The sequence below is a fragment of the Diospyros lotus genome, chromosome 1 (genome assembly GCF_014633365.1).
Source record: "Diospyros lotus cultivar Yz01 chromosome 1, ASM1463336v1, whole genome shotgun sequence".
Lineage (NCBI taxonomy): Eukaryota > Viridiplantae > Streptophyta > Magnoliopsida > Ericales > Ebenaceae > Diospyros > Diospyros lotus.
Genome location: NC_068338.1, coordinates 41,189,608 through 41,213,989, shown reverse-complemented (window position 1 = coordinate 41,213,989; position 24,382 = coordinate 41,189,608). Strand labels below are relative to the sequence as shown.

The following is a 24,382-nucleotide window of genomic DNA, read 5'->3' as shown; positions in this document are numbered from 1 at the left end:
GTCAGATCCCCCTACCTGTAGAGGTTACCCTCTATTTATAGATGTCCCGTGGCCTTTCCCTTAGGAGATAAGATATATTTCAAAAGGAGAGGTTGATCCCCTTCCCATGGGGAGAAAAAATAATCTTCCCTAATAGAGATAATTCTTGGGATATTTAAAGATATCATTGGTTGACTTAATCTTCTTCTTTATCTCTTTCCAGTTCAAAATCATAATAAAGATTATAAAGATAAGCGGAGCTCCTAAGTCTTGACACGTGGCGATCGCATATTGGTCTTTATTGGCCCACATGGCTCCAAGTTAATGGTAACCTCCCAGGGGTAGTACAGTAAAATTGCCCCCCTGTAAATATTCTCTCATCAGGGGTCTATAAAATAATTTATCCAAAAATATAACTCCAAAAAATTGAAAGTAAACACACAATTCGATATAACATTTAAAAAAATGATAATTTAATTATAAAATTAAAAATAAAATCAAAAGTTAGCATTTTTTAGTAATTTACCCAAAAAATATTTATACATTTATTATTTCAAATTCTTAATCTAAATTTCAGATTATTATATCTTTAGTTTATGATTGTCGTTCAATATTAATTTTTAATTTGACTAGACTTGACTGTGAGCCTACACAATGGCTAGTAACGGTTAATTGGCTTAGATGCTGAGTGTAGATATCAACGTTGTGCTTAGTATTGAAAAAATTAAAAATTTGTCATAAAATTGAAATTTAAGACAAAAGTCTGATATATAATTAGAAAATAAAGTCAAAGTTCATTATCTTTTGAGTAACTTACTTATATTTTTAATTTAAATTGAATGAATTCAAGTGATTAATTGATATCATTTACTTGATTAAAATGAAGACAGCTAGCCCCAATAAGAAATCATGTGTACCAGTTTGACGGAATACAAGTGATATTTTTACTCTTGTGATTAATTACGTTTTTTATGATGAAAATATTTCAAGCAAGCTATTCTTAAATGTATCAAAATTAATTATCAAAATTATCATGTATTTGTGATTCATTGTGATAAAATGAATATTTTTGGAAATCAACCTCTTAGTTTATGGATATCGGGATCAAACTCATATATGATTTGTTGAAATTATTGGTTTTGAAAATTAAATTTCAACAAATAATTTTTTTTTATCAAAAAAAATTTCCTTTGGATAAGTTTTCCTAGCCTAATTGTCAACATTTTGAAACAATGTTTGAAATTGTCGACAGTTCTCTAGAAACTGTCGACAGACAGAAAGCATGATTGTGTGATGCCATGAAATTATCGACAGTTTAGCAAGCAACTGTCGACAGACAGTGTGCTTGCAAAGTCATCTGTCGACTAAGTCTTCTTTCATAAGTTAAATCTATCAACTAACTTTCTCCATTTGTCGACAGTTTGTTTCGCAGATTCTTATAACGACTAGTTTTTTGAATGTATTTAATGCTTTCAACACAACGGTCTAATTCTTGCCTATCTTTCCATCAACTATAAATAGATGGTTGAAGCATCATTCAAAACTTTTAAATGATTTAATACTCAACTACCAAGTGTCCAAGAAGTCATTGAGTTTTAAATTTCTTTTGTTCTTTCGTATCAAGTGTAAAGGTTGTGTTTCTTTTGTGTCTATCTTTATTCCAGCCTTGTATTTTTATTGAGAGAACTTATAACTAAGAGGTCAAGCTCTTAAAACTCTCATTTTACTATTGTATTCATTTGTTCCAACCTTGTAGAGCTTGAGGGCATATCTAGATAATAGGAGGTTGTATTCTTTTAACCACTATATATCCTTGTGTACTTATTTTATTTAATTTCTTTTTAGCACTCTTTCATCCCTCACATTTTTTTTATAACATTCTTTTGCATTGTTTAAAATATTAAAAATTAACAATTTTTAAAATCACCAATTCAACCCCACCTCTTGGTGTGTGCCCTAGTACTTAATTTCTATCAACAAGTAGAGTGTGATTTTGTTCACTTGGGCGACTTTACCTTAGGGGTAAAAAGGTTAATAAAATCGCACTATTCCCTCTTTATCCCTACTCCTACCCCATTTATCTCTTATTCCTCCCATATTTGACTAGTCGACTATCGTTGACCAGTTGCCTCGCCTTGACCTACTGCGAGGCGAGGTAGCGATGCAGCGGTAGTTGCCTCGACCCGTTGCAAAGTGAGACAGTGATGCAACGATTCATAGGTAAATAGAGGAATGAGAGAGATGAGAAAGAAACGTGGTAGGGGTAGAAATAGAGGAGTGCGATTTTATTAACCTTTTTACCCCTAGGGTGAACAAAATCACACTCATACAAGTATGCTGGTGCGGGTAAGAATAAAAATTTTACATGCATCAGATATACACAACAGAAGTTATAAACATACATCATACATAGTTTGGATATTTAAACAACGTATTGTTTCATCACATGAAATATAATAAATTAATACTTGAAATTTGATGTCAAGTTAGGGTACAAAAACTATTTTTGTATTGAGACCATTTCACCTCACGTTGTGGTGGCCTTAAATTGTCCACACCTAGCATCATGTCTAATATTGTTCCAATCACCTCTTCTCATGTTAGACTAAAAATCCCATATCATCAATACCCGTGTCTCAATCGATGTGTGACACTCACGCTCAATTAATTTACTAGGACAACAATAGAAATCTGGCAGAGGAAACATAAAGGAATAGACCATAGGTAAATAGTAAAAACCTTATCTTTCCAATTTCACCTCTCATCTAATTTCTTTTACCTGACCACCTCTACTAACAGCCCCAATTTTGTGCCATGTGGAACCCACCAACTTTGGTTGAGGTGGCACTAGGAGGCAACTCCCGCTCACTAGCCTCAGACCTAGAGCAGTCAATTCTCAATGCTTTAACAAGTCAACTTTTGACCCATCACGTCATTAATTCTTAATGACATAACCGAGACACATCAGATACACAATGTCGACACAAGACATAACACTACATGGTGTGTGACTTTTTATGTCCATAGTCTGCTAGCAATCAAATAGTATCAAAATCCATTTTGACACCGCCCGACACCTTGACCCATCACAAAAATCTCTCAATATCTCGATAATGATCTGAAAGGTCATGGATAGCGCATAGCAACAATCCAGGACAATATAAGTGACGATAAAGTTTTACTTCAAGTGAACCTATTATAGTTAACAATTATTGTATGCTATAATCATTCTATTACCTAACGTTCCAACTGAACTAGAGCCATGGAGTGATAACCTTACAAACTTAGTAACTATGTGTCTTATCTCGTCAATATGACTAGATGATATCTTAGAAAACATTTTCCTAGATAATCAATTTGCTATGGCTAGAGATTGTTCTATCATACTAACAGTAGATCATATAAGACGTTCACCCAATTAGTTACGATGAGAGTGACAGATCATATTCTCAACATATGTCTCCATATACCAGCAATATGGAACCACATAGATGAACCCTTCTACCTCGCAATTGGATAGTTTGACGCATTAGTAAATCTCGCACATCGACTACACTATCGTAATTAGACGATATAACTATTATACACAATGTCATATGGTCAGTTATCAGAGTCACATTCAGTGCGTTGTTCCCCAATAACCACCTACAGGTTTACTAGAGATATCTCCATGTCATATGGCACGTGACACAGCATCCTCCCATCAGCATTTCATATTGAACAATGTAGTAAACACTGTATTAATTCATACTCGACTAATTAGAGTCTCTATTCGATTAATCTAAAGATCATGAATAATTTAAGAAGTGTCGCCTAAAAAAATACCCAAGAAAATGGTGAATTTAGTTTTTCAAAAATTAATAATTTTAACTCTTAAATTTGTGATCTTAATATGTAGCGATTGCAGTAAGATTGATAACAATAAAATCACATAACCACATAAAATAAGATAAGTTTATAAAAGTTCGGCTCTAAAGAGCCTAATCCTCTCTCTTAAAACTTAACTTGAAATTCCACTAAGAAGAATTAACACTAACTTTTAATTGGAGCTAGAACTAACATAAAATCCTTTGTCTAAGTAAAAATCACTAGCACACTGCTAACAAATACAATTCCCCTACACAACAAGTAAGTAAAAATAAAAAACTTACAACCAGAGATAATTATAAACAAATCACCAATGATTGAGAATTCCACCAGCCAGCACACTTCAGCACTTTAAACATTTTCACTCTTGTTTGAATGCTCTATCAAGTTTGTTCTATCTCGAGTCTTTATACTTACCATATATATATATATATATATATCTACCAAACAAACTAATCGTTAAAAAAATGGTTAATATGAAGTTTGAAATTCAAATTTTTTTAGGTTTTTTCAAACAACAAGGAACAAAATAAAAAAACACGTCTAAAAACAACTCACATTTAATTCAAAATAAATTTACTTCTTGCATGAGTAAGAAATATATTTATTAATATATGAAAATTCAAACACAACATTTTGAGACATAAATGATTAAAACAATGAAACATGTCTAAAAATAATTCACCTTTTAATCAAAATAAATTTATTTTTTGTATGAGTAAAAAATGCATTTATCAAGATATGAAAATTCAAACATAAATTTTTGAGACGTAAATGATCAAAATAAGAAAACAAGTTTAAAAGTAACTCACATTTAATTCAAAATAACTTTATTTTTTGTATGAGTAAGAGATACATTTATCAAGATATGAAAATTCAAATATAAACTTTTGAAACATAAATGATCAAAATAATGAAATATGTCTAAAGACAACCCACATTTAATTTAAAATAAATTTACTTTTTGTACTCATTTTTAATTCAAAATAAATTTACTTTTTGCATGAGTAAAAAATACATTTATATCATAAAAAAATTTTGTTATCATCAAAATCTTATTTACTTACCCTTGAACTTAACAAAAAGTCTTATCACCCGAGAATCTTGTTATACAATCTCAATATCTTGAAAATAAAATTCTCAAACAGAAGATCTAGGAATTCATTTATACAGTTGGAAAGTTTATGAATGATGATAAACTTAATTTTTATTAATATGTACAAAAATATAACGAATGAATTAATTACAAGTTCGGTAAAAGTTATCTAAATCTAACATTAAGATACACAACACTAACATAATTAATTTTAATTAATGATTAAAATTAATTTTCATCACTTAACGAATTACCAAGTTTGCCAATTACAAGTAAAATAAACTTATTTAGAATGTCCTCGTTATCACGGTGACGTCTCTCAATAAACTCATAATTTATATTTACATTAACATGCTCTCTTAATTTAGTAAATAAAAGTGTAATTGTGAGATTTAAAGATTTCTTAACTGCAATAAAAATTAGATATATACAGCCAATTGTTAAAATAAAATAAAAAAAATAATACATCACATTTGCCCACTTTATCCTAAAATTACACAACACAACTCTACATTTACTCCTATATATGTTGTTATTGAGATACAATAATAAATTTATTTAATAAAAAACGTCATCATCAAGTCATCTGAGTTTACAAGAGAATAAAGAGTTAGATGACGTAAGGAAATTATCTCACAAACACTCTAATATTTAAGTCAAACAACAAATATGATAAAACTCATATTGAAACTAATATTAAAAATATATAATTTTTAAAATAAGAATCTACTTATTTATATAGAAGTGTGGAGCAATCTTGAGTCTCTTAAAATTAAGATTCGTAAAGATAATATCTATCTTAATATTTTGAAACTCACTAGCATTATGACTTTTTATAGATAATGTTTATTTCAATATTTTAATTTTTTAAAATTAAAATTATTTATGAATAATTATCTATTATTTTTGAAGAAATTATTTATAGTATTTAATAAAATCTTTAGAGAAATTTTCAAATTTTATAATTATTTAGTTTGGGCATTGTGTGAGACCTCCCGTTTATAGAAAAAATTACACTTTTTTAGTCTTAAAAAATTATTTCGAGTTTTTGGATTTTTTTTATCCTTATTACACAACATCATAAAAAATGCAAATATATGCTTTTGTAGCTCTAAATATTTTTTTATAGACTAATATGTTATTTAAGCTTAGAATATGTACCTTATTACTATAGCTATATCTCATATAAGGATTACTGTCTTGTTGTAGTATTTGCCTTTTCATTTATCCAAAATAGTCCAATAGTCAAACAACTAGCTTTACCATTCGAATAGAGGACATATAATTGGCTTTAATTTCATATATTTTTCACTATAATAGGTAATAATTTAATTTAATTCAATTCAACATATTACATATCTATGTTGATGTCAATTCGCATTTCATTAGTGAGATGGTATATTATTTACATTACGTCACAAAATAATTAACTTATAATAATCCTTTTTTACTTAAATTAACTAGCGTATATAATTGTTTTTCCTTTCTTATGATAATTTATATTAAAAATAAAGATGAAAGTAAATGATTTTAATATTATAATGGATTTTTAAAACTTGCAGGGTTTCTTCTTTCTAGGCATAAATATTATGAAAAAAAGGGTCTAATTGCAAAAGAAACAAAATTGATGTGTCTTCAAATTTTAAACAAACTTTAAAATAAGACTAGAACACAAGTTATTTGAGAAAGAACTAAGATTTACAAGATTTAAAAGTCGAAATTTCAATGATTAATATTTTGATTTCCAACAACTATAAATAACATATAGTCAACATAGTTAAGTTTACATATACATTCAACACTGTGTAATACCAAAATTTATATGCTCAATAATAATAATATTAATCTAATCAAAACAAATATGCTTTTATTTCATATTATTTTAAATCTAACTTGTGACATGTTTTTTTGTATTTCATGAAGCCAAAGAAAGTTGATAAAAAAAATCTAAACATTTGATGGATATTATTTAATAGGGGAGGCAATAGTTTATAATTCAAATTTGTTGTCCAAAAAAATACCCAAGAGGGGGTGAATTGAGTTTTTCAAAAATTAATAATTTTAATTCTTTTGAAAACTCTTAAATTTATAATATTAATATGTGGTGATTGCAATAGGATTGAAATTAATAAAATCACTCAACCACACAGAATAAGAAAAATTTATAGAAGTTCGGCTCTAAAGAACCTAATCATGTCTCTCAAGACTTAGCTTAAGGTTCTAAAGACTTAACTTGAGGTTTGATGATGCAGAACCTATCATTCGCCTTCTGTATCTGACCAAGTACCTGCAAAACAAAGGGGCGGGGACTTGCTTCCCCGTTGTACCTCCGACGCTCAAGTCAGTTCATGGGTTTTCAAGAAGTAGAATAGTAATGGAAAATAATAGAAGAGTCCATTCAGAGTCAAATCTTCATACCTGTAAAGACTGTCATTTATTTATAGATGTCCCTTGGCCTTTCCCTTTAAAGATAAGATATCTTTTCAAAATAGAGGCTGATTCCTTTTCCATGGGGAGAAAATATAACCTTCCCCAATGGAGATAATTCTTGGGATGTTGGAGATATTCTTGCGGTGTTGGAGATATTCTTGGTTGATTGAATCTTCCTCTTTATCTCTTTCTAGTTCAAAATTATAATAGAGATTATAAAGACACATGGAGCTTCTAGGACTTGACACGTGGCGATCGCATATTGGCCTTTACTGGCACACATGGCTCAAGTTAATGGTAATCTCCCGAGGGTAGTACAATAAAATTGTTTCCTGTAAATATTCCCTCATCAAAGTTCCACTAGAAAGAATCAACACTAATTTTTAATCAGAGCTAAAACTAACATACAATGCTTTACCTAAGCAAGAACCACTAGCACACTACAAACAAATACAATCATTTCACACAACTAGTAAGTAAAAATAACAAACTTACAACTAGAGACAATTACAAACAAGTTACCAACGGTTGAGAATTCTACCCGTCAGCACATTTCCAGCACTTCGGACTTTCTCACTTTTGTTTGAATGCTCTATCAAATTTGTTCTATCTTAAGCCTCCATACTTACCCTATATATATACATCTTCCAAACACACTAGTTATTAAAGAAAATGTTAATATAAAATTTGAAATTCAAAAAATGTTTCAAAAAATGTTTAGACTTTTTCAAACAATAAGAAAACATGTTTCACTTTTAATTCAAAATAAATTTACTTTTTGTATGATAAATCATGATTTGAAAAGTCAAATATAAACTTTTGAGACATAAATGATTAAAACAATAAAAATGTCTAAAAGTAATTATCCTTTAATTCAAAATAAATTTACTTTATACAAGAGTAAGAGAAACCATGTCTAAAAATAATTTTCCTTTAATTCAAAATTTAAAAATTTAAATGTAACATTTTGAGACATAAATGATTAAAATAAGAAAACATGTCTAAAAGCAATTTTTTTTAATTCAAAATAAATTTACTTTTTATATGACTAAGAAAAAACATGTTTAAAACCAATTCTCTTTAATTCAAAATAAATTTACTTTTTGTATGAGAAAAATAAAACATGTTTAAAAATAATTCTCTTTTAATTCAAAATAAATATATTTTTTCATAAATAAGAAATACATTTATCAAGAAATGAAAATTCAAACATAAACTTTTGAGATATAAATGATCAAAATAAAGAAACATATCTAAAAGTAATTCATTTTTAATTTAAAATAAATTTACTAATTGTGCCCACTTTTAATTCAAAATATTTTTTTTTTGTATGAAAAAAATACATTTATATAATAAAAATATTTTTGTTATCATTCAAATCGTATTTTCTTACCCTTAAACTTAACAAAATTAAATTAAATTTACATGTGAGTATTAATAGAATTCAGTCTAAATTTGAAAAGACTAGGAAAATTGATTTTTATAAGGGTAAATTACATGAAATCCCCCTGCACTTAGGGTCATATGTAACTTACCATCTCTTACACTTTTAAAATGTTGCAATCAACCACAATTTGTTAAAATTTTACATAATTTTATGCATTAATCTACATACAAAATATAAAATTCTACATACAGAATCGTGGTATATGAAAGAAATGCAAAATTACTAGTAAATTGTATAAAATTATGTAAAATGTTAACAAATTGTGACTGATTGTAACATTTTGAAAGTGTAAAGAATTTTTTGATGTAATCGAAAGTATAAGAGGTAAGTTACACATGACCCTAAGTGCGGGTTTCATATAATTTATTCTTTTTATAATTAACTAAAAAGTTTCATGGGAAAATGATTAAAAAATAGTTTTACAGATAAAAGAGTTTTTTTAATAATATTATTCATATATAGTATAGATGAATAATAATGTGTGATAGTCATATAAATTGTATTTATTGGTACACATTTATGTGAACTGCATTATTGGGAGAAAGTGAAATGACGCCTAACGAATAGAATTCTTATGGACTACCATATTACTGTTATTCGGAATAATAGTATTATTATTCTTTTTTTTTTCTTCTGTTGAAATATTGACTGCCCAAGAGTCTGCGCCACACCTCCAATGGGCGCCGACGTGCCGTTATACGCTCATTTCGGTTATCATCAGATGCAATCACGCAATCTCCACCGGTGCATACACTTGCGATCCTGCCACAACAAAATCAACAATCTCTCCCCCGCAGTCGCGCGCGCACACACGCAAATCTCAACCCTTCCGCCTCTCTATTTCTTGTCTCTATCCCTCCCTCAGCTTCCCGCGCTCTCTCTCCATCTCTGAACGCGTTGCCAATTAGGAGATTAGAGAGTTGAACGCGCGGCAATCTTTTGTTGTTGCGCGGTTTCGGAAGTTGAGATCGGGCGCGTGGCGGTGGATGGATCTGTTGATCGAAGCGACTCTCTGAGTTCAGCGTTCGAAGTCACCAATGGCCTGGATCGGAGGCGACAATGACGTCCCCAGCGCTTCGCATTTCGCCTATGCCGTGTGCTTCGCTTTTGGCTTCGTCGGCGCCAGGTTATTGCTTGACAGATTTGTCTTCCGTGTACGTCTCCTTGGTCCTCCTCCTCGCGTATATGGATTACAATCTATTTCTGCCTTTTAAATTTGTTCTCGGTACCGAGGATTTTGAATTATTGTTCTGTGTGTCCTTGTTTTTTGACTTCGATTCTCAAGATGTTGAAAGTAAACGCAAGAAAGCAGTAAAGAGAATGGGCTGCCGAACGCTATTTAATAATCGCCCGGTCCATATCGTTTTTATTTGCCTCTGGAATTGGAATTTTGCGGTACAGCAGAACCTTCTAATTAGGTTTGATTTTGATTGTTTCGAATTTTTATTCACAAGAAAATAGAAGAGGGATCTACACAAAACTGAGCCTATAAGAATTTTGTCAATCTCTAGAATGCACACCAGGAAGGAAGGAAAGGCCAGCAGAATAAGGTTAATTTGACACTGGTTATGTTCAATTGGGAAAATGTATGCTCTACGCTAGTGCAAGACACTCGATGGCTGTACTTACACAGTGCAACTTGGCACGTAAGATAAGGTGTATACAATCAGATTGCCTTTTGATTGCAACTTCTTTGGACTTGATATTGCAAGAAAGCCCTAGCACAGCCTTAGGCTACGGAGTTTTTCTCTTCCTTGAAGAGAATGCTATTCTTTTATAAGCTAACTGCGTTTTGATTTTTCAATCAATACTGATTTGGTTTCAGGATTAATTTTTTTTTTTTTTTTCCATTGGAGGAATTTAGCTCTGGCTTTGGAGGTACATCTACTGCCTTAGCGCACTTTAAGCTGTGGATGAGATATATATTTATTCTATCCATGGATTTTTTTTTTCACATGTTATTTTGTCCAACTAAATTCAGGTGAACTGGTTGAGGGATTGCAAGTCGAAAATGTAGGTGCTAAGTATCAAATTGTATGTTAATCAACTGAGAAGTTTTTAAAGTCCTCCTTTAGTTCTTGGAAAAAGTAGTCCATGAAACAGCATAAAAAAGCTCCTTATGTGTACAAATTCTTTTATTAGCTTTTGGCATGGCATATTTAGTGGAGTGCAGTTTCATTGAGGAAGAAAAAACTTGGTTGGCCTAATTAATGGACATCACTATGTAAGAGTTGGCTAGTGCCCTTAGGATGGACAACCTATTCTAAATCTTTGTCTAGCATGGTTTATCGTTTCTCCATTTGTTGTTACAGGATTGATTTATTAATTTAATACGGTTTATTCAACTTATAATATAACACTTGTTTATTAGTTATTATGCTGTTACATCCAATGCTTCTCTCAGTAGTTATCATTTTGGGAAACTATTTACTGAAAGAAAAAACAGCATTTATTGTAACTAGAAAACTATAGAAGTGACAGATGCATCAAGCTTGAAAAAAAAAAGATTCTTATTCCTGGTTCCTTTTTTGTTCCATTTATACAATCATTTGTTATGTCGAGTAGAAAAGCTTGGCATGGTTAAATCAACTATTACTTGCAAGTGTAATAGGAAGTTAGAAACAGCTTGACATCACTTTGTTTTGAAGCATCTGAAAATGAACTAATAACATAACATTCCATTTATTGAGCTCTAAGTTTCAGGTTGAAGTCTAGTGCATTTGAGAAACCTTTTACAGGAAGTCATAATAAGGAAGTGAGAGGTGTTGCTCTTTTTTTTTTCAGTTTCTTTATTCAATTTAACGGTAATATATCCCATCTTATCTGCAGCTTTGCATTCACCATGTCCTTTTTTGGCCTGTCTCCCTTTCAATCACTTTTTTTGGGGGGATGGGGGTAAATTGACTGTACACCTCTAGAACTTTTGAGTCTTTCTCCCAGACGGCCCATGAACTTAATTTTCCATCAAATTGGTCCCTAAACCTTTCTGAAATAGCCACAACACCCCTGTCCAATACTCATGGCATTAAGTAAATTAACTGTACACCTCCTGTACTTTAATTTTGGCCAAGTAGGTCCCTAAACTTTCCCAAAATGGCCATGAAACTGCATCCATAAGAGAAGGCGTCAATTAAACTAAAATTAAGTTAAAATTATTTCTAATCTCTATTTAATTATGTTAAATTAAGTCAAATTTAATACAAAATAATTCTGCGTATCTATGTACAAACACAATATTTCTGGTTTTTCTGTATTTCTGATCATTAAACTGCCTCACATTTTTTTTACATTTTATATTTTCTTATTATTCTTGCATCTTTTCCAGAGGTTAGCCACGTGGTTTCTGTCCAATGGTTCCATCCCATTAAAGATTAGAAAAGCTACAAATACAAAAATAGTGAAATGCTCAGAGTCTATGTGGAAGTTGACATACTATGCCACAGTTGAATTATGTGTTCTAACAATTACCTACCATGAGCCATGGTTTGGGGATGGGAAAGGATACTTCAGAGGCTGGCCAAATCAAGAATTGAAGTGAGTAGAAATTCTGTTTTGTTGGACTACTGGATATATGAAGTCTCATGTCTTAATTGTTTAAAAAAAACTACTACAAATCTGAAGCTTGCTAATCTTTGACATGTCATACATTATTGTATGAGCCCATGAAACACAAGTACTCTGAAACCGGAGCCAGTGTGTGCCAGTATTGGTCATGCGTACTCGTTGCATGTCATCGTACATGCTAGACCTCTGGTTTGCTGGAGTTGGGTTTACTTAATGTCAGGAATTGTCACTATTTTTCCTTTTGTTTTTGAGGTTTTTCTCAATAAAAACAGGATGAGTTGATCTTCTTAATATTGCAACAATGTATTCAGTGCTGATTTTCTTGAGTAATAACATTATCTATTTTTTTTTTGATTAGCTGTTCACGGTTGAACTTAAATACTTTCAAATTTGTGGTATAATGGTATTTGGTTGTTACAAAATTCTACTTTTGTGTTTCGATTAATGTTTATATTTATGCATTATGGTATATTCTATGTTGATTTAATGCTATGTTTAGTGTTTTTTGTAATAGGTGGATTTTATATGTGTAGACATTCCTAAAAAAAAATTTCAAAACATATTTCCTCTCTTTTTCTTTTATGCAACATGCCATGTCCATAACAGTATTCTGACCAACCATTGCAGGAACTCGCATGATGCTCTTTTAGGTCCATATTTTTGTTATGAATTCCATTAACGGATGCAAAATTAAAGGAGGAAAAAACCTGTGAACTATCTTATTCAACATCGTAGCAATGTGTGGATATGGTTGTAGATGATTGCTGCTTTGCATGACATTGATGCTAAACTGGTTGTGAACATAGAAGTTGAAAGTTTTTCTCTTGATGTTCATTTTAGCTGGAGACATATTTCCCCCCCCCCCCCCCCCAAATTCTATGATTTTTTTTATACATCTTCAAGTTTTGATCTTTAATGTGGTTGATGTACCTTAATAATGTTTAAGTTAATTGCAGACTATTTTACCAAATTCTAGATTATAAGACCTTTGGGCCAACTTTCTCTTCGTGATGAAATTGTGAGCTTTCAATCATTTCCTGCACTGGACTTTGAATAAAGATGTGGATATATTTGTTTCTATCTTAAGTTTTTTCAATGTTATTTGGTGGCATATGATATATGCTGGGAGTTTTCACCTTGTTCAGTTTGCATATATGTCATAAACATTTTCAACACTGGTTTCATCTCCTATGATAATATTCTGACTAAAATATTGGTGGAATTTTGTAACTTTTAAGATAGACATGATGAAACATTCATCTTTTCCATCAGCTTGCTAGTGAAGTCAAATTGATTGCCCTTTGTTAATTTCCTGAGATATTATTTTTCAACTTAAATAGATTGATTTGTTTTTTTTCTAGGTAAGAAATTGAACAGATTGATTGACTTTGATATTGTTGCTCCTGTAATCATTTTTAACTAATGTCTAGTTAATGCTATCACCAACTGAAACTTTTCAATTCCATGTTGCATATTTGCTTAAGTATTGAACTGCAATCATTGATTTCTTTTTTAATTAACTTAAATTGAACTGTTTGATTTATCATTTCAGGCTCCCCCTAAAGCTTTTCTATATGTGCCAGTGTGGGTTCTACATATATAGCATTGCTGCCCTTCTTACATGGGAAACCCGAAGGAAAGATTTTTCTGTGATGATGTCTCATCATGTGGTCACTGTAATTTTGATTGGGTATTCATATATTTCAGGGTTAGTCCTCTTTTATGAGATTATACTTGCATGTCTTAATTAGTGTTTGACTGAGAATTTCTACATGTTCTATTTTGTGAACATTGTTTTTGTTATTTGGCTTGATATTATCCCTTTTTATGTCTTGTGTGAACTTTGAACTATGCATGAGAAATCATGAATCTTTCTGCTTTAGATGTTGAAAGCATGGTCCCTTTCTTGTGTTTCTCATGACAAAATTTAGACCAAACCTGAAGATCACAAGTTGAAATTCAGACTAGCTGTGGCTACTTCTTCCTCCCTTGTCAAACCAAAGCAGTTGGCCAGCATATATTCATGTAATTTACAATTGGCAGTTCAACAACTGTGGAAGAAGCCAATAGGACTTGATGCTTCATCCCAATACTGTTACAACCCTGGGGATAATCTTGTAATTACTTGCCTCTTATAGACTGTTGGGGAGGTTAGGAGGCGGGAAGGATTGTTGTAACAGCTAGAGTAGGCTGTTAAGCGGTTAGAAGAAATAGTTGTATGGCTAGAGGTCCTCTTAATAAGAGACTTATGGCACTCGGGAGGATTGACTGATTGATTGAATGAATAAACTTCCTCCCTCTTGATTTCTTTGTTCTCTCTCTCTCTCTACAATCGGAATTACCGAATTGCAAGCCTTAATTCAAGGGCTTGACAATTGTGGTATCAGAGTTGGATGATTCGGTTGTGGGAAAAATTACGGAAGTTGTGCCACAACAGAAAAGCATTGATCGAAGTAGGGTGCTTCGGTGTGGAGAGGACAAATTTTGCCACACCAGGGCAACCATTCGGGCACACAAGGGATTCTTGACGAAGTAGATCAGGTTGCACTTCAAGAAGTTCCGGGGAGGAATCAACAATAGTGGACTCAACACACATGTTTTGATGCCAAGATTGGAGATTCTGATGTTTGAAGGAAAGAAACCACGATGGTGGATAAGAAGGTGTGGAAGATTTTTTTAATTCTATTGAAACCCTGAAGATCAAAAGATAAATTTGGCGTCAACCTATTTGAATAAAAAGGCGGATTCTTGGTATCAAGGATGGGTCCAAGATAAAGGAATGCATGGAAGCTGAGCAAAATTTGCTGAGGGGTTATGTGATCGCTTCGGGGAGAAAAACATGGCTAATGTAGTCGAAGAATTCAGCAAGTTAAAATAAGAAGGGATTGTGGTTGAGTACCAAGCTCGATTTGAGGAGTTGAGATCTATGGTGAGTACAGTGCAACCAGGACTCACCGAGCAATATTTGGTATCAGTCTTTATTAGTGGATTGAGGGAATAATTGTGACCAATGGTGAAGATGATGACCCCTACATCCATGAAACAAGCTGCAAAAAAGGCTAGACTTCAAGAATTGGCCTTAGAGGCCATCTTCAAGAAACACAAGATTCCCTATAAACCAAGTATCTTAGCATGACAATATGGAGGGGGAAACGCAGGGCCCTTGCTCACGTGGCATAATCAACCAACTCCCAAGGTGCTAGGGAGTAACAATGGAAGTAAGGGGAATTTGATAGAGTAACAAAGGCAGCTGGGGTTGTGCTTTAAATGCGGAGACAAATATGGCCCTGGTCACCGGTGCAAAAGGCAACTAATGAATATGGAGGGAGTTGATGGAGAAAAGACAGAAGAAGTAGAAGAAGAAGAAGTGGCCGGTGAAGAAGGGCTGGTGCAAGAAGAAGAAGAAATGCAAAGAGAGGAAGGAGGGGAGATTTCCTTCCATGCACTGAAAGGAAGCCCTATGGGACAAATTATAAAAGTGAGAGGCCAGGTGGGGAAACGAAGATTAATGGTGCTTATCGACAGTGGAAACACCCACAACTTCCTTAGTGAAGCCACAGCTACTAGCCACAAGTGTCCCATGACAGCCACAACCCCCTTGTCGGTAATTATAGCCAACGAGAGTATAATTTACAACCACTATAAATGTATAGGATTTACATGGATCATGCAGGGTCAGGAATTTGCGGCTGATTTGCGAATTTTAGAACTGGGTGGATGTGATATAGTACTTGGCGTAGACTAGATGAGGATTGTGAGTCCTCTGACTTTTGACTTCAACAAGTTAGAAGTCACTGTGGTAATAGAAGGAAAGAAGCTGACTTGTTGGGCAGCTTGGAGCAAGGAGAGTGTAAGCTAATTGGAGGGAAAATACTGTAGAAGATGATGTTGAAGAAGGGAGGGCAGATATCCCAACTCTATTCTATATAGGCTATGGAAATGGAAAGTGACAGCCAATCGAGGGCAGAACTTTAGCCTACCACTGCCAGCATTGATTCCCAACTCGCAAATAAGGTATGTTTTTCAGATGACTTGCATTCACTTTCGGTAGAATTTAAGGATCTATTTGTGGAACTGAATTCTTTACCACCTCAAAGAACCTTAGACCACTCAATTCACCTAAAACCAAACTCAGAACCTGTTAATGTTAGAGCCTATCAATACCCTCCTGCTCAGAAAACAGAGATTGAGAAGCAAGTTAAAACAATGCTAGATTTAACCATCATTCAGCCCAGTCAAAGTGCCTATGCTTCCCCAGTCCTCCTTGTTAAGAAAAAAGATGGAACTTGGAGGTTTTACATAGACTACCGACAACTTAATTCCAACACTATCAAAAATAAGTTTCCTATACCCTTAGTTGATGACCTATTGGATGAGTTATATGGTGCAAAAATCTTCTCTGAACTGGACCTTAAGTCTGGTTACCATCAAATTCAGATGGCCCCATCTAACATTCATAAAACAACTTTTAGAACCCACTAAAGGCTATACGAATTCACTGTTATTCTCTTTGGTTTGACTAATGCCCCTGCCACCTTCCAAGCTTTGATAAACCAAATTTTCCTACCTTACTTGAAGAAGTTCATCCTCGCTTACAGTCCCATTCTTGAACACCACCTCACACATCTTTGCACTACATTTGAGATCCTTAAGTCTCACCAATTGTATGTTAAGCTCTCAAAATGTACCTTTGTTGCGAAGGAGGTGGAGTATTTGGGACATATTATTTGTGGAGAAGGGGTACAAATTGATCCAAAGAAAGTGGAACGATGTTGGAGTGGCCTAGACCTAAAAATGTGAAGGAGTTGAGGAGTTTCTTGGGATTGACTAGTTATTACTGGAAATTTGTGCAACACTATGGCATTATCAAGAAACCTCTCACTGAGTTGCTGAAGAAGGAAGGATTTCAATGGAATCCCAAGGCGGAAGTAGCATTCTTAGCCCTTAAGAAATCCATGTCTATGGCCCCGGTTGACGCAGCGTGTAGCGCGAGTGTGAAGAAAACACACCAAAATAAACTCTTGAAAGAGCAAACTTCAATGCCCGAAGCTTGGCTTTCAAGAAGACGCAAAAACAAGACTGTTTTGCTAAGAAAACCCAAATAGGTTGCTGAAATTTGATTGAGAAAAACTTGATTACAAACTCTAGATCCTAGGCATATTTATAGTATTTGGCCAATCCAAATCCATCTAATATTTGTAAATAAAATCCAACTAGAATCCTAATAGAAATAAATTCTAATCAAACATGAAATAGAATCATAAATCAAGTAGAAACATGAAGTAGAATTCTAAAATATATGAAGTATTAAAATACTATTTACTACTATTTCAGTGCTACTGTTCCGGTTTGGTTGGGTAGGCCTTGGGCCGAGTCTTGATTGGTGACCGCATCATTCACCTTCACTTGAGAAAAAATTCGACCTCGAATTTTGATCCGGGTAGGACAAATCCATGTCCGGTAAGTACAAAGAGATATTAGCCACATTGAATGTTTGGAAATACCCATATGATTAGGCAAATCCACAACATAAGCATTATCATTGGTCTTCTTTGTAATCTTGTAAGGACCATACTTCTTTGACTTGAACTTGTTTTGCTTTCCTGCTGGAATCCGTTCCTTCTTCAAGAATATCATGACTTCATCTTCAACCTCAAATACCTGGTGCTTCCTATGCTTGTCAGTTGTCGCCTTGTACTTCTTATTTGTGCAACCTTTGCTTGGCATCTTCTTGAACCGCTTGAAAGAGAAAACTTCAATGGCCGAAGCTTGGCTTTCAAGAAGACGCAAAAATAAGACTGTTTTGCTAAGAAAACCCAAATAGGTTGTTGAAATTTAATTGAGAAAAACTTGATTACAAACTCTAGATCCTAGATATATTTATAGTATTTGGCTAATTCAAATTCATCTAATATTTGTAAATAAAATCCAATTAGAATCCTAATAAAAATAAATCCTAATCAAACATGAAATAGAATCCTAAATCAAGTAGAAACATGAAGTAGAATCCTAAATCAAGTAGAATCCTAAAATATATGAAGTATTAAAATACTATTTACTACTATTTCAGTGCTACGGTTTCGGTTTGGTTGGGTAGGCCTTGGGTCAAATATTGATTGGTGATCGCATCACCGGTGTTAGCTCTTTCGGATTTTTCTAAACCCTTTACAGTTGAGACAGATGCATGTGAAACCGGTGTTGGAGCTGTGTTGGTACAGGAAGGGCGACCATTGGCTTTTATAAGCCAAGCCTTGTTTCAAAGACACTTAGGGTTAAGTGTTTATGACAAGGAACTGTTGGCAGTGCTAGGGGCAATTGATAAGTGGCGTCATTATTTGGAGAGCCAACCATTCGTGATTTGCACAAACCATAAGAGCTTGCAATTTCTAGCCCAACAAAGGCTGCATACCCAATTATAGAGGAAAGGTGTTTTCAAATTCACGGGGGCTGGATTATACTATTCAGTATCGGCGAGGTAAGGAAAACGTAGTGGCTGACATACTGTTAAGACAAAACGAAATTACAGCCTGCCAAGCTATTACAGTTGTAGTGCCGAAGTGGATGACGGAGTTAAAAGCTAGCTATGGGCAGTCTGAGTGGCTTCAGGGTATTATGGCACAGTTGGTTGTGCAACCTACTGCAATGGCATGTTATACATTGTCCAATGGTATGGTCCGGTACAAGGGCAGGTTGGTAGTAGGAGATGACAATACCTTAAAAGGATAAAATATTGCAGGCCCTTCATTGTTCTTCCTTTGGTGGTCACTCAGAAATACGAGCTACTTATCAAAAGGTTAAGCAATTATTCTTTTGGCCTAAGCAAAAGGCAAATGTGGTGAAATTTGTGATGTCATGTGAAGCATGCCAACGATGTAAGCATGAACATGTGGCTTACCCTGGATTATTGCAGCCTCTGGCAATGCCTCAACAAGCATGGGAGGGGCTTTCCATGGACTTTGTGGAGGGTCTACCATGGTCGAAAAGCAAAGATGTAACTATGGTGGTGGTAGATCATTTGACAAAATTTGGGCACTTCATTAGTCTCTCTCATCCATTTACTGCATAGGAGGTGGCACGAACATTTTTGGATAAGGTGGCCAGCATACATGGTGTTCCTAAAACTATTGTCTTAGATAGAGACAAGTTATTCACAAGTTCATTTTGGCAGGAGCTGTTTCGGAAGTTGAGAGTAGGCCTATGTTTGTCCACTGCCTATCACCCTTAAATAGATGGCCAAATAGAAAGGGTCAACCAGTGTCTAGAGGCATACTTGAGGTGTATGTGCTTCACTAACCCTAAGAGCTGGAATAGGTGGTTGCCGTTAGCACAGTGGCGGTACAATACCAGCTACCACAGTGCTATTCGGAGGAGTCCTTTTGAAGCCATGTTTGGGTATAAGCCTACTTTGCTGCCTGCCATTTCAGAGTCTTCCCCTACTATGGCTGAAGTGGAGCATTATTTCCAGCAGAGGCAATAGTTGTTAACAGTATTAAAAAGGGAATTGGCTACCGCCCGTAACCGGATGAAGTAGATGGCAGATAGGAGATGGAGTGACAAGACCTTTGAGACCGATGATATGGTTTACCTCAAGGTTAAGAGGTTCTTGCAACAGCCCTATACTTCCTTACCGGCTTCTAAGTTGAGTCCAAAGTATTTTGGACCTTACCCTATTGTGGCCAAGGTGGGGCTAATAGCATATCGGTTGCAGCTATCATAAGGGGTTACCAGCCATCTAGTGTTCCATGTTTCGCTGTTGAAGAGAGCTACAGACCCTGCTGCTCCTACTTAGATAGACTTACCACTAAATGCTGAAGAGCCAGAAGAGGTAATTGAACCCTCCACTATTGTGCAGAAAAGAGTGTTGTACCGAGGGAAGTTACCCATAACTCAAGTATTAGTCCAATGGTCTCATCTTCATCCAGACCACACTACTTGAGAATACCTCCCAAATCTTTTGAAGCAATTTCCCCGAGCCATGGGACTTATCTAAATTCTTGAGAACAAGAATTATTTCAAGGGGTGGGGATTGTTACGACCCTGGGGATAATCTTGTAATTACTTACCTTTTATAGACTGTTGGGGAGGTTAGGAGGTTAGAAGGCAGGAATGACTATTGTAACAGCTAGAGTAGGCTGTTAAGCAATTAGAAGAAATAGTTGTATGGCTAGAGGTCCTCTTGATAAGAGACCTACGGCACTCAGGAGGATTGACTGATTGATTGAATGAATAAACTTCCTCCCTCCCTCCCTCCCTCTCTCTCTCTTTCTCTCTCTCTACAATCGGAATTACTGAATTGCAGGCCCTAATTCAAGGGCTTGACAAATACATGTCCCATTTCTGTCTATCCCTAGTCTTGCATGATTGGAGGCTTGGTGTAGGTCAACTAGTCATGCTGATAATAGCCATTTTTCTGCCTTGACAAGTTCTCAAACGAGCAATGTGTGCTGTGCAACCAACCCAGCAGCATATGCTAGCAACAAGTCATGAGCCACTCACTAAGCTCCAAGGGTCTAGGTCTGCACAATCTATTGTGACATGCTAGGCACAAGCCTTCTCCAAAGCTATGCACTTCGCAAGGAAAGTTGTAAACAAAGTGAGTCTCATCTGAACGCCACTGTTAAGTATGGTGCTCATTATAGACTTCTATTCCACACCCCAAAATTTGAGCTCACATGACCAAGCTTAAGCGTAGAGTTTTGTAAGCAACCAAGCACACTTGTTCTCGGCCTATCTACTTGGTCTCCCAGACGAGGGTGAAATTCTAAGTTTTACTAGGACACACAACATGAAAGGCATCATGCCAATAGTCCATTTTGTTCATAAATCCTTGTTGGTCATGACAAAATTGTATCCTAGTTTCAATGCATCCCAAGCATATCGGCCTTCCTGGGTATCCATGATATTGCCCGCTCAACCTTTGGCCTGCATGTGAATTACAATGCTCTCTTGGCAACTTCTGTATAAAAAATACAATTTCTTCAAATTAACCATGTAAAATATTTCTCAGAATATGATGGCTATTTTTCTGCTTTTTCCTACCACAATTCAGTTTCTTGTAAATTATTTACAGAAATTTTTTTCATGTGGAATGGAATATGCCTTATCAATTTATAAATCACTATGGAATTAACATTTTCAGACATCATTTTTTCTTACCCTTTAACAACATGTAGTTCTGGATTCAACGGACCATAGTCCAGATAGAATGAAAGAAATGCACAACGATTAACAGTGCCTCATCTCTAAAGATTTTTCTGTACCTAGTCTTCATCAATTATCTTCATTTATCACCATCTCATGAAACTTCTATATGGAGATGATATTGGAACTTGTCATCGTTTCCTTGTTAGAGGGTTGTGTCAAGAAGGGCATTTGAAGTTAAATTTTGCCACATTGTTCTTTTGCATTGATTTTTATTGTCAATATGACTTGTAGAAGTCAATTGATATTATGAATGTCGTGCCACCAAACCTAACTTGGTCAGGATAAGGTGTAGTTGATGATGATGATAATTGGCATATGTTATTGTTGGCAATGAAATGTCTAGTACTGTAGTGTGAAGGCGTTTGAAGGATGGCCATTGGTCTTAAACTGTTCTTCATTAAACATGTCTTGTCTTAGCATTATCATGTCACTCCCATCATGCCAATACCATGTGGTCTTTACAGTTTCTTCCGGATTGGCTCAATTATCCTTGCACTGCACGACGGAAGTGATGTATTTATGGAAGCTGCTAAAGTTTTCAAATATTCTGAGAAGGAGCTTGGAGCAAGTGTTTGTTTTGGATTGTTTGCTATTTCTTGGCTTCTACTAAGGCTGATATACTTTCCATTCTGGGTTATAAAGTCCTCAAGGTTTGTCCCCCAAGTTGATGTTTTCTTTCACTAGGTACCATTTTGCCATTCTTGAGCTTAACTCTTTAAATGTTTCTTGTATCACAGCAATGACCTCTGTGAGTGTTTGAGGTTGCCAGAAGCATATGACATGGTATTGTACTATGTCTTCAATACAATGTTATTGACCTTACTTGTGTTCCACATATACTGGGGGATTCTCATATATTTGATGATCATGAGGCAGCTGAAAAATAGGGGGAAAGTTGGAGAAGATATTAGATCTGGTAAGGATTTTTCCATATCAATTATCAGTTTGAGATTCATCTTCATTTTATGCAGACTATTATTACTGGTGCTCACATATCAATTGCATTTCCCCCTGCACTGTGTTTATGCGAGCACTCCCCTCTTGGGAACTTGTGTCCTTTTCTTTTTATTTTCTTTTAAATGTTTTTTCCAGATAACAAATGACCTACAGGTTATAAATTCTCATCATAAAAGTTGCATTACCAAAAACTTAAGAGTTGGTCTCTCCAGGATTCAGGATAGTCATAACCTAATCCAAATGCCCGAAGGCTGCATCTGATACTCGTTATCGGAAACTGGCCCATCAAATGGATATTAGTATCTGCTACTCTTGCATATTTTCGTTAACACACAGTTGTCGTAGTACATGGAATGCGATGAAATGCTGCATCTCATTAACCAGAAACGTGGCCTCCTTGTTTTTACACTCTATTGAATGGTAACTGAAACAGAGATCCCAGAAAGGTGCCTATTGGACCATATTCCAACATTTAAATTTCATTTGTCGTCTTTTTTTTTTTTCCCTTCCTTTTCTTCCTATTACTGTCATCTTTTTTTTTTTTTTTTTTAATCCTATTGAAACATAACAACTTGATTGATTCTACCTTAATGCAGATTCAGAGGATGATGATTAGTTGGAATTGTAGTAAAATCTTTTAGCTGAAATATACATTGCCATGAGAATGTCTGTGTCTTGTTGACTCAAAAGTTGTTGCATCTGCCATGAGATATGCTTAAGCCATGGGAAGACTATTGTCAGTGTCAGACTGGTTTGCAAGCTTTGCTTGCCTCGGCATTTTGTTGGTTCCAAAGAGAGTTTGGAAATTCTGCATTTGTACGTAAATTATTTTTGTTGGTTTAGAAAGGAAGTTAGGACCGCATACTTTCCCCTTTCAGACCAAGTCTGGTGTAAAAATAACTGGCAATTCCGTTGTTGTAGCTTTTCCATATGACCCCATACACCTTTGATAAAATAGCAATCAGCATTCAATGAAAACAACGCTAACCATTTTTAATTAGTTTTTAGCTTTATTGAGGATGATAGTTGAATCAATGAAAATGACTTTTTCTCTGCAAACTTCTAACATGGAGATGTTTTAAGATCGTTTTCCCGAAGATTATTTATAGAGTACACTAAATTATCAAACGTGTTTGAATGTTAATTGCCAAAGTGGTCGTTATCGTGTCAAGAATTGCTCTCCTCTACTTGAATAAAATCCTGCAAGGAAATAATAATGTCCTTTTTATATCCGTAGCCATGGCCTTTAGAGCAAGGGTTAACATTATTCATCTACCTTACATTCAGATTTATATAAAAAAAATATTTTCAAAAGTAGTCAATATATATTTTTTTGTGAAAATATTGTTCATAAAATTACAAGTGCAAAAAGGGGAAAAAAAAATCAATTAACAAAAAAGTAAATTATACCCAAAAAAAAAAAAAAAATGTCTTTGACAAGTTTTAAGTATTAAAAAGTTAATAAAAAAAAGAGTTTTAGAATGATTTCATACTTAAATAATTCAAAAACCAGGAGATATTGCAAGAGACTTAAAAGACCATGTAAGAAAAATCAACAAAGATAATATACAAGTGGGTTGATCTAATTTGGTTTCATAAGTTGACACTGAGCTTATTATCTAATTATTTTTAATTATTATTACGCAGATCATCATTCAAAATTAAATTAAAAAAATTCCACTCACATTAAAATCCCACTAACTGTCCTTTTACATACTTTTTATTAATATATTTTTTCTAATTTTTAAATTACACAGATCATCATTCAAAATTAATATATTTTTACTTTCTAATTTTTTTTCCACATCAATTTTGATTGCTCACCACCTTTCTTATTA

At 34.1% G+C, this 24,382-nt stretch overlaps 1 protein-coding gene across 1 annotated transcript; it reads left to right on the top strand.

Annotated features, from left to right (window-relative positions):
- The first annotated feature begins 9,482 nt into the window (after positions 1 to 9,482).
- LOC127791002 (ceramide synthase LOH2) lies at positions 9,483 to 23,544 on the top strand. Its single transcript, XM_052320740.1, has 6 exons — positions 9,483 to 9,973; positions 12,145 to 12,353; positions 13,936 to 14,091; positions 22,052 to 22,237; positions 22,325 to 22,503; positions 23,141 to 23,544. Exons 1-6 carry the CDS (start codon positions 9,857 to 9,859, stop codon positions 23,158 to 23,160), a joined length of 867 nt encoding a protein of 288 aa, XP_052176700.1. The 5' UTR covers positions 9,483 to 9,856; the 3' UTR covers positions 23,161 to 23,544.
- Positions 23,545 to 24,382: the final 838 nt, after the last annotated feature.